At 42.6% G+C, this 12,500-nt stretch overlaps 1 protein-coding gene across 1 annotated transcript in view; it reads left to right on the plus strand.

The window, feature by feature from the left end:
* LOC308375730 (membrane-associated phosphatidylinositol transfer protein 2-like) overlaps positions 1–12,500 on the plus strand; it is a gene marked incomplete at both ends in the record, with an annotated part of 62,490 nt that overhangs the window by 23,531 nt on the left and 26,459 nt on the right. Inside the window, 2 exon segments of the mRNA XM_080851909.1 lie at positions 1,941–2,045; positions 3,026–3,078. Coding sequence (XP_080708035.1) covers positions 1,941–2,045; positions 3,026–3,078 — 158 coding nt within the window.

A 12,500-nucleotide genomic window follows, 5' to 3' on the forward strand; every position in this document is an offset into this window, starting at 1 on the left:
CTCCTCTTTATGTTTCGGTCATGGAGCTATGATCGTAACAATGGCATCAGGTGGTGTTTGTATGTGTGCGTGTGCGTGTGGTTCCTCTCTGCTCCTCCAGCTGCCTGTCCTCTCACTCTTGCACTCTCACTCGCTCATACTAAGGCCCCGTCTTGAAGCCTTAAAGGATTTATGCTGCCTTGTATATCACAAGAGCTGAATGTTCCATCATTCATTTTGAATCAAATCAGAGCCTTACCCTGGTGTTATTCTATCTTTTGAGAAATGCACTAAACTGCACTAAACTCCGGTTCATGTCCAGGTATCGTATTGCACAGAATGCTAAAATGTACCTCAATATTTGTAATAAAAGGCATTTTACGGTAATGTGCTCTTGGTGAATGGAAGCCTCAGTTCCTGAACAAAATAGCTTTTATGACAGCAGAAGTTTGGGACTGTCACTGTTGAAGGTTAGATGACTTACACACAGATGTTCATCCTGACTTACACACAGATGTTCATCCTGACTTACACACAGATGGGTTATCCTATATGTTCATCCTCTCAGTACTCAGGTCAGTAATCAGGTCAGTACTCTGGTCAGTACTCAGGTCAGTACTCAGGTCAGTAAACAGGTCAGTGAAATAGAGAGAGAGCCTCTCAGTACTCAGGTCAGTACACAGGTCAGTACTCAGGTCAGTACTCAGGTCAGTACTCAGGTCAGTAATCAGGTCAGTAATCAGGTCAGTACTCAGGTCAGTAATCAGGTCAGTACTCAGGTCAGTAATCAGGTCAGTACTCAGGTCAGTAATCAGGTCAGTACTCAGGTCAGTAATCAGGTCAGTACTCAGGTCAGTAATCAGGTCAGTACTCAGGTCAGTAATCAGGTCAGTACTCAGGTCAGTAATCAGGTCAGTGAAATAGAGAGAGCCTCTCAGTACTCAGGTCAGTACTCAGGTCAGTGAAATAAAGTTCCCTACAGCAGGGGTCCCCAACCTTTTTCTGCACCACGGACCGGTTTAATGTAGGCATTTTTTTCACGGACCGGCTTCAAGGTGTCATTTTACACGTCTTATTACTCACGTCATCCATTCATATTGGTGTGAATCAATCAATTGCACCCGTGATTGCACGCGAGTTTGATAGAATGAAGCCGGGTCTGCTCATACACAAAAGCTAACATTAACGTTAGGTGGAGTTAATTTGCGGCCAACACCATTGTATAACGAACGTTAAGTGCATGAAAAATACAACTCACCATAACTCTGAATCAGTGCTTGGTCTCCATGTGCCGAAGCAGTTTTAAAGGCTTCATTGGCTCGTTTGTTAGCTTGTCGCCACATATTAAACAGAGCGGACTTGGTGCGTGAGAATCACCTGTTGCGATAAACTCGTATTTTAAGTATGACTCCTGGTATTGTCTGTTAAAAGAAGCTTTCTCTTTTGAAGGTCGTAGGCTCCTCTTTTGGCTCCTTAGTTGGCCTTTTCATCTTTGCAAAGAAGCTCTCCAAAGATGTTTTTGCTAGTTTGCGGGCTTATTTATTGAGCGACGCATCACTTGAACTTGACAAGCGTCTTGGCGTGACAAGAGGCACAGGCGAATGTGACGTCCGGGAAAGTAAGCGCGTTTTTCAAAATAAAACACCTTTCAGACGCTAATAATTAATACAGCGGAATTGATATAAATAATTTATTCTTTCTGTGCGGCCCGGTAACAAATGCCTCACGGGCCGCGGCCCGGTGGTTGGGGACCACTGCCCTACAGTACTCAGGCAGCACATTCAAGTATGAAAACAATGTTTCGAAGACAGGATTTGTATTTACATTTCTCAGGCTCACACACACACACACACACACACACACACACACACACACCGGCAAACTATTGTGACACATGCGTCCCCAATGTGAACGTGTGTAATTGAGACTATTGTGACCCATTTATTTTGTATCCATCACAGAGGACCTGTCTGATAATGAAGAGACCTTCCCCAAAGAGATCACCAAGTGGAACTCCAATGAACTCATCGACAAAATTGAGGCCACTGATTCAGAAGAGACTGGCGGTGAGTGTATGTGTGTGTGTGTCTGTGTGTGTCTGTGTGTCTGTGTGTCTGTGTGTGGTGTAGGGAACCCCTTTTGTCAAGATAAAAGGACTATGTGACCCGTAAAAGCCTGATGCCAATGGATCTCCTTCACCAGTATGAATGCACACAAATATAGCTGTAGTCAAGGAGTCAAGTCAGGAATTTGAAATAAACACTCTTGACGAATACAAATGAAAAGAAATGTACATCCAAAAAACTAAGAAACCTTTAAAATGATTACTATATCCCTGTTTTCTGTACCACAGTCAGCTTCAGTAAATATGGGGAGATTTGTTGACTGTTTTAAAATGAATGGATCCAGGTTTTAAAAATGTAAACTAAATCTGCCTCATGCAGGGGGATTTCCATGTATTACTGAGCACCTAGCTAACTCTGTCACCTGGCTAACTCTTCACCTGGCTAACGCTGTCAACTGGCTAACTCTATCACCTGGCTAACTCTGTCACCTGGCTAACTGTCTGTCACCTAGCTAACTGTCTGTCATCTGGCTAACTCTTCACCTGGCTAACGCTGTCACCTGGCTAACTGTCACCGGGCTAACTGTCTGTCACCTAGCTAACTGTCTGTCATCTGGCTAACTCTTCACCTGGCTAACTCTTCACCTGGCTAACGCTGTCAACTGGCTAACTCTATCACCTGGCTAACTCTGTCACCTGGCTAACTGTCTGTCACCTAGCTAACTGTCTGTCATCTGGCTAACTCTTCACCTGGCTAACTGTCTGTCACCTAGCTAACTGTCTGTCATCTGGCTAACTCTTCACCTGGCTAACGCTGTCAACTGGCTAACTCTATCACCTGGCTAACTCTGTCACCTGGCTAACTCTTCACCTGGCTAACTCTGTCACCTGGCTAACGCCAGGGTAGCGCTGTCACCTGGCTAACTCTATCGCTAACCTGGCTGTCTTTGACTCTAATGTTCTTGTGTTTGTTTCCTCCAGGTGATCTGGGCAGAGACTACACCAGGGCAGCCAGTGAGGAGAGACTAGAGGAGGTGAGTGAGTCCTAGGTTGACCAATGAGAGCATGGCAGAGCAGACAGACATTAAGCGACGGATAACAGGCCTGTGGTGACACTCCAGTTTCACTCTGTGCCCTCCATCTTTGTTTGCTAAAGGTAGTTAGCGCCTACACCGATGAGAACCCAACCCAAACACTAGCATGCTAAAGGGGGTTAGCGCCTACACTGATGAGAACCCATCCCAAACACTAGCATGCTAAAGGTAGTTAGCGCCTACACTGATGTGAACCCAACCCAAACACTAGCATGCTAAAGGTAGTTACCACCTACACTGATGGCAACCGAACCCAAACAATAGCATGCTAACTGTAGTTAGCGCCAACCCAAACATTAGCATGTCAGACACAATGACGTGTTCATGTTGACCTGTTGGAAGTGGAAGGACCGAGGTGGTTTTCAGGTTGCTTGGGTACAGTGTACTTGGCCTGGCCTCTACCATGTTGTCTATTTATCTACTTAACAAAAACTAAAAGTGAAGTTAAAGCATACGTTATTAACAGCAGTAGTATTACAGCAGTGTCTGCTCTGAGGGAGACCAGCAGTCATGACCTCCATGTTCTGAATCCATGAATCGCTTGATCATGACATAGTTGATCTTTGTAGAATCATTGAGGGGTTCCTGGACTGCATCGTATGGTGCCCACTGTGATTATGCAGATGATTACTGTAGATAACACTGCACACTTTAGATCCTTTAGATCGGTTGTGTCAGATAACACTGCACCCTTTAGATCGTTAAGATCTGTTGTGTCAGATAACACTGCACACTTTAGATCCTTTAGATCTGTTGTGTCAGATAACACTGCACCCTTTAGATCCTTTAGATCTGTTGTGTCAGATAACACTGCACCCTTTAGATCGTTAAGATCTGTTGTGTCAGATAACACTGCACCCTTTAGATCGTTAAGATCTGTTGTGTCAGATAACAATGCACACTTTAGATCGTTAAGATCTGTTGGGTCAGATAACACTGCACCCTTTAGATCGTTAAGATCTGTTGTGTCAGATAACACTGCACCCTTTAGATCGTTAAGATCTGTTTTGTCAGATAACACTGCACCCTTTAGATCGTTAAGATCTGTTGTGTCAGATAACACTGCACCCTTTAGATCGTTAAGATCTGTTGTGTCAGATAACACTGCACCCTTTAGATCGTTAAGATCTGTTGTGTCAGATAACACTGCACCCTTTAGATCCTTTAGATCGGTTGTGTCAGATAACACTGCACCCTTTAGATCGTTAAGATCTGTTGTGTCAGATAACACTGCACCCTTTAGATCGTTAAAATCTGTTGTGTCAGATAACACTGCACCCTTTAGATCCTTTAGATCGGTTGTGTGAGATAACACTGCACCCTTTAGATCGTTAAGATCTGTTGTGTCAGATAACACTGCACCCTTTAGATCGTTAAGATCTGTTGTGTCAGATAACACTGCACCCTTTAGATCCTTTAGATCGGTTGTGTGAGATAACACTGCACCCTTTAGATCGTTAAGATCGGTTGTGTCAGATAACACTGCACTCTTTAGATCGTTAAAATCTGTTGGGTCAGATAACACTGCACCCTTTAGATCGTTAAGATCTGTTGTGTCAGATAACACTGCACCCTTTAGATCGTTAAGATCTGTTGTGTCAGATAACACTGCACCCTTTAGATCGTTAAGATCTGTTGTGTCAGATAACACTGCACCCTTTAGATCCTTTAGATCGGTTGTGTCAGATAACACTGCACACTTGAGATCCTTTAGATCTGTTGTGTCAGATAACACTGCACCCTTTAGATCGTTAAGATCGGTTGTGTCTCCTCTCCCTGCTTTGAGCATGGCCATAGATTTCGAGTGCTGATGAGGGGTGATTAAACAGGTGCATGTACAGTATACACATAAACAAGGTTAAGCAGCCTTCCTGGGGACTGTCCTGGGGTGAATCAGTAAATCATGTCCTTCCTGGGGACTGGACTTCTCAGGAGTCAGCATACAGTACCAGTCAAAAGTTTGGACACACCTTCTCATCTTTTGAGAAGTTTTTTCTTTACTATTATCATTTTCTACATGGTAGATAACCCGTTTTTTTGTTTAGAACATCATTCTATATGTGTTCTTTCGTAGTTTAAATGTCGTCAGTTTTAATCTACAATGTAGAACATAATACAAGTAAAGAAAACACTTCTCAAAAAAATGTAAGGTGTGTCCAAACTTTTGACTGGTACTGTATGCATGAAAAGTATCATGACGCCTGAAGCAGAAGCATTTGATTGGACCGATGTCTCGAGAGGCGTGTCTCCCCCTTTAGAACACGACAGTCATTCTTCTAGTGTTTTGTGTCCCTTTGCACTTGCTGTAGATGTGTGGCCACGCCTCCATCCCCTCCATCTTGGTGACCAGGCACCTGTCAGTAAGTAACTCGAGCCTCTGCTCCGGCGGCGCAGACACGTGGCGCAACGCTCACCGCGAGGCCTGTTACTATGGAAACAGCTGCTGTGTTGCGGTTTCTCCGAGGCCTCTGCTAGCCAGCTCTTTCCCTGATTGACTTCTGATGTGTTCCGCTCTGCTAACAGAGATTGTCGCTAAACGAAGGGTTGACTCAAAAACGATCCGCATAAGGATGTAATTCTTGAATGTTGATTGGTTAAGATTCACGTAAGCTACTGTCATTTAAGATTACCAATTAAGCAAACGACGTTGTAGCTCAGTGAAAAAAAGTAGAGGTCCTGGTATTAGCCAATCAAATAAATGGGGTTTTCCGTTCCTGCCTGGTAACTAATCTTAACCAATCAACATTCTAGAATTACATCCGTCTGCGGATCGTTTTTGAGTCAACCCTTCGTTTACCGACAGAGATTGCCATTGGTGGATGTGACTAACACAGCTGGCTAGTGGGGGGTTTCGGACGGAGAACACTCAGTAAGACGGGTTCCAAGTGACGCGGCTCATTGTCTGAGCGATTGTGGCCCGTGTCTGCACCTCCGGAACAGAACCCAGTGTGTTCCAGAACAGAACCCAGTGTGTTCCAGTGCATCCTCTCCCTCCGTCTATGAGTATTAGTAGAACCCAAGAGAACGTGTTTGTGTGTGTGTTTGTGTGTGTGTGTGTGTGTGTGTGTGTGTGTGTGTGTTACGGATCAGTTCAGATCCACAACTGGAGCCCTACCTTTAACCAAACCTCCCCCTGCCGTAATGACTGCCCCTCCCCCTGCCCTGTGCCCCGCCTCCCCCCGTGAGAGTCCCTCATTGGTCCTCCCCTTGGGGGGCGGAGTCAGCGGTGGAGAGACTTACACCTTTGCTGTAGTAGGCGGAGTCAGACGTGGAGAGACTGACACCTGTGCTGTAGTGGGCGGAGTCAGCCGTGGAGGGACTGACACCTGTGCTGTAGTGGGCGGAGTCAGTCGTGTAGGGACTGACACCTGTAGTGGGCGGAGTCAGTCGTGACACCTGTGCTGTAGTCTGACGTCTGACTGGGGTGGCAGTGTTGACCTGTGCTAGTGACCTGGGCTAGTGACCTTTAACCCTGTGACCCGGGCTAGTCCTGGGCTAGTCTTTTCCTCTTTGTCCTGTTTTTCCCACCCATCATGCACCTGTTCATCTGACCATGTGTTTGTCTGACCCTCTGACCCCATTCATCCATCTAGGTGCCATCTGCAGTGCCCTTTGCATCTATCTTTTCGTCCATCTGCAAAAATATGGGTAACACTTTATAATAACCCTCCGTAATAAACCATTTATGAAGCATTTGTTCATAGTTTGTTTATCATTTACAAATCGTTACCCCAACATTTACAAACCTTAGTAATGTATTTGTAAATGAGTAGTAATGTATTTATGAACCTGTTTTCTAATGATCTATAAGAGTTTTTTATAAGGACATTAGTTAGCAATTTATAAATGAGTATTAATGTATTTACAAACATTTTTCAAATGCTTTTCTAATGATCTATAATATCATATATAAGGACATGAGTAAGCTGTTTTGAAATGAGTACAGATGTGTTTATGAACATGTTTCAAATGATTTTCTAACGATCTAAAAGATCATTTATAAGGACATTAGTAAGCTATTTGTAAACGAGTAGTCATGTGTGTATGAACATTTTTCAAACCATTTTCTAATTATTTATAAGATCATCAATAAGGTATATAATAATGGTCTGCTCACATTTTGTAAATAATTTACAAATGATTAAGCAAGCAAGTTTCAATGAGTTAGTAATGCTTCATAATAGCCTTTATAAGGTATGTGCTGATGGTCTGCTCACCATTTATGAGTCATCATGAATAATCTTTGTCATGCATAAGCTATCGTCCAATTCATACGTGAAATAATATATGTGAGCACATGTAACACCTTAGTTTATGCTAAATATAGGTTTTTAGAAACCATTTACTTACCATTAGTAACGTGTTTCGCATGGGTTGATATGAAGTGGGCACTGTCTATACTTTATACGCATTTACAAATGGCCAGTAACTGAGGAACATACTATAGAAACCATTTACTAACCATTAGTAAAGTGTTTTGCATGGGTTAATATAAAGTTGCCACTGTCTATACTTTATAAGCATTTACAAAAGGCCCGTTACTGAGGAACATACACTATAGAAACCATTTACTTATCATTAGTAAAGTGTTATGCATGGGTTGATATAAAGTTGAGACTGTCTATACTTTATAAGCATTTACAAATGGCCTGTTACTGAGGGACATACCATTAGTCAACACTTCTGCAGCAACAACTCCAAAAATGACCTCAAATGACAAAAACGCACAACACAGCATCGAGGGAATGGAAAATTGGAAAACATTTATTTAAAAAACTACACTAACAATAAATTCACATTTAAACATGCATTCTAATATGCTAAACACAACAGCAACAATGGAACTTTAAATAAGGGGATCAGCTAGTTTTTTTTTTTATTTATTGCCAAAAGTTTGCCAGACTCTTTATATGCTTTTAATTTGGTTACAATGCTTTCGTCCCCCTCTATGGCATCCTTACACCTCTGTGTAAAACTAGAGAGCTCCTCCGTGGAGGAAGAGTCGGAAGAAGAGTCGGATGACGCGTCGGAGGAATCAGGCCCTGACTTGGATGAAGCGCTTGAGTCGGTTTTCTGCGACTGACTTTTCTTCGCCTCTGGTGGACTGCCCTTGTCCTTTTTTCTTGCTGCTACAAACAGACAATGACAGAGGATGATTAGTGGAAAATATAGGCATGTGGGTGGCACACTAGTAAGTGTGATGGTCTTTGGAAGATAGTTTTCTGAGTTCAAACTAGAACAGGTCGATGCAAACGTACGTGAGGAAATGACTAGTATGAAACCACTAGTGTCAATCAACAAAAACACGAAGAGAGTAATGCTAGCAGGAAAATACAATTATGCACTTACATCATCAGTAACGCATACGGCAACACAATGTTAACTTTATGTACTTAGCATTAGAGATTATAAGCACACGGTATTAGACCATGAGGGCACGTATGGGCTGGCACGAAAAGGTTTCAAGTTCCCAAGTGTATTGTCAAATATGGCAAATTGACTTACTCATAGCCAGTTGTTCCCTCAGGAAGTCGCTCTCAAATAGTCATGTCTTTCAGCATCTCCTGCTGCCAGTCCAATTTCTGCCTGGCCATCTCCAGCTCATGGCGCAGTCTAGTTGACGTCAATTGGGCATTAGGAGCGAGTGTGGTCCTAGCTAAATGTTTGGGGGAAAGAATACAACTTTTCAATAAAAATGTTCACACCGCTAATTTCCAATAATCAGGTTAATCATATGCAAATTCAGCGAGAAGGGAAATAGTTTTGTTAGTCTAAGGTTACTAGCTACGAAGTGTAACAGGTGGAACCAACCATAGGAAAGAGTTATATTAAATGAAATGTATTATTTAATTAAAGCTTCAAACAATTATTTCACACTGAAACACTTTCCACCCTGTTCATGACAATATTCTTAACACAGATACCTGTCCTACTCACCGGTGAGTTCTTCTAACTGAAACAAAAGGCACAATAACCAGAACCAGAACAGCCCCGTACCAACATGCACTAAATCCACTGTGTGTTAATAACACTAGCAACATACATTCATAAATGCAATAAACTTATATACATAAATGCAACAAAAGAACGTTTTGTCCATTAAACACATTACCCAATCAAAATTCAATGTTTTTCACATTCACTATGCTGTTCGTTGCACTGTTCTGTTCAACGTTTAGTTCAAAATGGTTGAGCCACGGTCATCAAAGTGTATGGAAATGTTCCCAAGATGCATATTACCGTCCCGGACACTTTGCAGCTCAACAACATCAATCAGTAGCGTGGGAGAGGGAGGGAGAAAGAGAGAGAGAGAGATAGCAAGTGTGCTCCACGCACATCAGGGGCTGTAGTGGTGGAAACGGCTAGCTGTCCTCGTTCGTTGGCGTGGTGTAGTCTCCGATGTTGGCGACGAGCTAGTTTCTAAATATTAATACACTTTGCTAGCTAGCGAGGACATTCCACCCCACACTACAACGTGCTATACTTCTTAGCAGTAACACCGGGCGATCTTCAGAGCTGGTGATGTGAATTCTTGCTTCCTCCACACGGCCACTCTACCGTAGTTCATCCGTAACACGGACACTAACAGACCTTACAAACTTGGAGTTAAACTTGCAATTAACTGACTTATCCTACCGTCACTCTTTCTCAATCACATGTGAGCTATCCGGGCGCCGCCATCTTCTCTCTTAACATTCTCCGTCTGCCCCTTGTCCCGCCCTCTCCGCTCACTCCATTGGCCAGTGCACCAACTTTCCAGTCACTGATTGGCTGGACCTATGGTCAAGTTCTGTGGTGCTATTGGGTGTGGAACAGAGATTGATATCCCAAAGTTATCGCAGGGGCCAATGGAGAGAGCGGAGAGGGCGGGACAAGGGGCAAACGGAGAATGTAAGAGAGAAGATGGCGGCGCCCGGATAGCTCACATGTGATTGAGAAAGAGTGACGGTAGGATAAGTCAGTTAATTGCAAGTTTAGCTCGAAGTTTGTTAGGTCTGTTAGTGTCCGTGTTACGGATGTTACAGATGAACTACGGTAGAGTGGTCGTGTGGAGGAAGCAAGAATTTACATCACCAGCTCTGAAGATCGCCCGGTGTTACTGCTAAGAAGTATAGCACGTTGTAGTGTGAGGCGAAATGTCCTCGCTAGCTAGCAAAGTGTATTAATATTTAGAAACTAGCTCGTCGCCAACATCGGAGACTACACCACGCCAACGAACGAGGACAGCTAGCCGTTTCCACCACTACAGCCCCTGATGTGCGTGGAGCACGCTTGCTCTCTCTCTCTCTCTCTCCCTCCCTCTCCCACGCTACAGATTGATGTTGTGGTAAGTAATACCCTCCCCGTTGTGACTCCACATCGTCAATGAGCTGCAAAGTGTCCGGGACGGTAATATGCATCTTGGGAACATTTCCATACACTTTGATGACCGTGGCTCAACCATTTTGAACTAAACGTTGAACAGAACAGTGCAACGAACAGCATAGTGAATGTGAAAAACATTGAATTTTGATTGGGTAATGTGTTTAATGGACAAAACGTTCTTTTGTTGCATTTATGTATATAAGTTTATTGCATTTATGAATGTATGTTGCTAGTGTTATTAACACACAGTGGATTTAGTGCATGTTGGTACGGGGCAATGATATTTTGTGTTCTGGTTATTGTGCCTTGTTTCAGTTAGAAGAACTCACCGGTGAGTAGGACAGGTATCTGTGTTAAGAATATTGTCATGAACAGGGTGGAAAGTGTTTCAGTGTGAAATAATTGTTTGAAGCTTTAATTAAATAATACATTTCATTTAATATAACTTTTTCCTATGGTTGGTTCCACCTGTTACACTTCGTAGCTAGTAACCTTAGACTAACAAAACTATTTCCCTTCTCGCTGAATTTGCATATGATTAACCTGATTATTGGAAATTAGCGGTGTGAACATTTTTATTGAAAAGTTGTATTCTTTCCCCCAAACATTTAGCTAGGACCACACTCGCTCCTAATGCCCAATTGACGTCAACTAGACTGCGCCATGAGCTGGAGATGGCCAGGCAGAAATTGGACTGGCAGCAGGAGATGCTGAAAGACATGACTATTTGAGAGCGACTTCCTGAGGGAACAACTGGCTATGAGTAAGTCAATTTGCCGTATTTGACAATACACTTGGGAACTTGAAACCTTTTCGTGCCAGCCCATACGTGCCCTCATGGTCTAATACCGTGTGCTTATAATCTCTAATGCTAAGTACATAAAGTTAACATTGTGTTGCCGTATGCGTTACTGATGATGTAAGTGCATAATTGTATTTTCCTGCTAGCATTACTCTCTTCGTGTTTTTGTTGATTGACACTAGTGGTTTCATACTAGTCATTTCCTCACGTACGTTTGTATCGACCTGTTCTTGTTTGAACTCAGAAAACTATCTTCCAAAGACCATCACACTTACTAGTGTGCCACCCACATGCCTATATTTTACACTAATCATCCTCTGTCATTGTCTGTTTGTAGCAGCAAGAAAAAAGGACAAGGGCAGCCCACCAGAGGCGAAGAAAAGTCAGTCGCAGAAAACCGACTCAAGCGCTTCATCCAAGTCAGGGCCTGATTCCTCCGACGCGTCATCCGACTCTTCCTCCACGGAGGAGCTCTCTAGTTTTACACAGAGGTGTAAGGATGCCATAGAGGGGGACGAAAGCATTGTAACCAAATTAAAAGCATATAAAGAGTCTGGCAAACTTTTGGCAATAAATGAAAAAAAAACTAGCTGATCCCCTTATTTAAAGTTCCATTGTTGCTGTTGTGTTTAGCATATTAGAATGCATGTTTAAATGTGAATTTATTGTTAGTGTAGTTTTTTAAATAAATGTTTTTCAATTTCCATTCCCTCGATGCTGTGTTGTGTGTTTTTGCCATTGATATGTTTAACAACCTAACGTTTGAGGTCATTTTTGGAGTTGTTGCTGCAGAAGTGTTGACTAATGGTATGTCCCTCAGTAACAGGCCATTTGTAAATGCTTATAAAGTATAGACAGTCTCAACTTTATATCAACCCATGCATAACACTTTACTAATGATAAGTAAATGGTTTCTATAGTGTATGTTCCTCAGTAACGGGCCTTTTGTAAATGCTTATAAAGTATAGACAGTGGCAACTTTATATTAACCCATGCAAAACACTTTACTAATGGTTAGTAAATGGTTTCTATAGTATGTTCCTCAGTTAGTGGCCATTTGTAAATGCTTATAAAGTATAGACAGTGCCCACTTCATATCAACCCATGCGAAACACGTTACTAATGGTAAGTAAATGGTTTCTAAAAACCTATATTAAGCATAAACTAAGGTGTTACATGTGCTCACATATATTAT

Source organism: Sprattus sprattus (genome assembly GCF_963457725.1).
Source record: "Sprattus sprattus genome assembly, chromosome: 15".
Taxonomy (NCBI): Eukaryota; Metazoa; Chordata; class Actinopteri; order Clupeiformes; family Clupeidae; genus Sprattus; species Sprattus sprattus.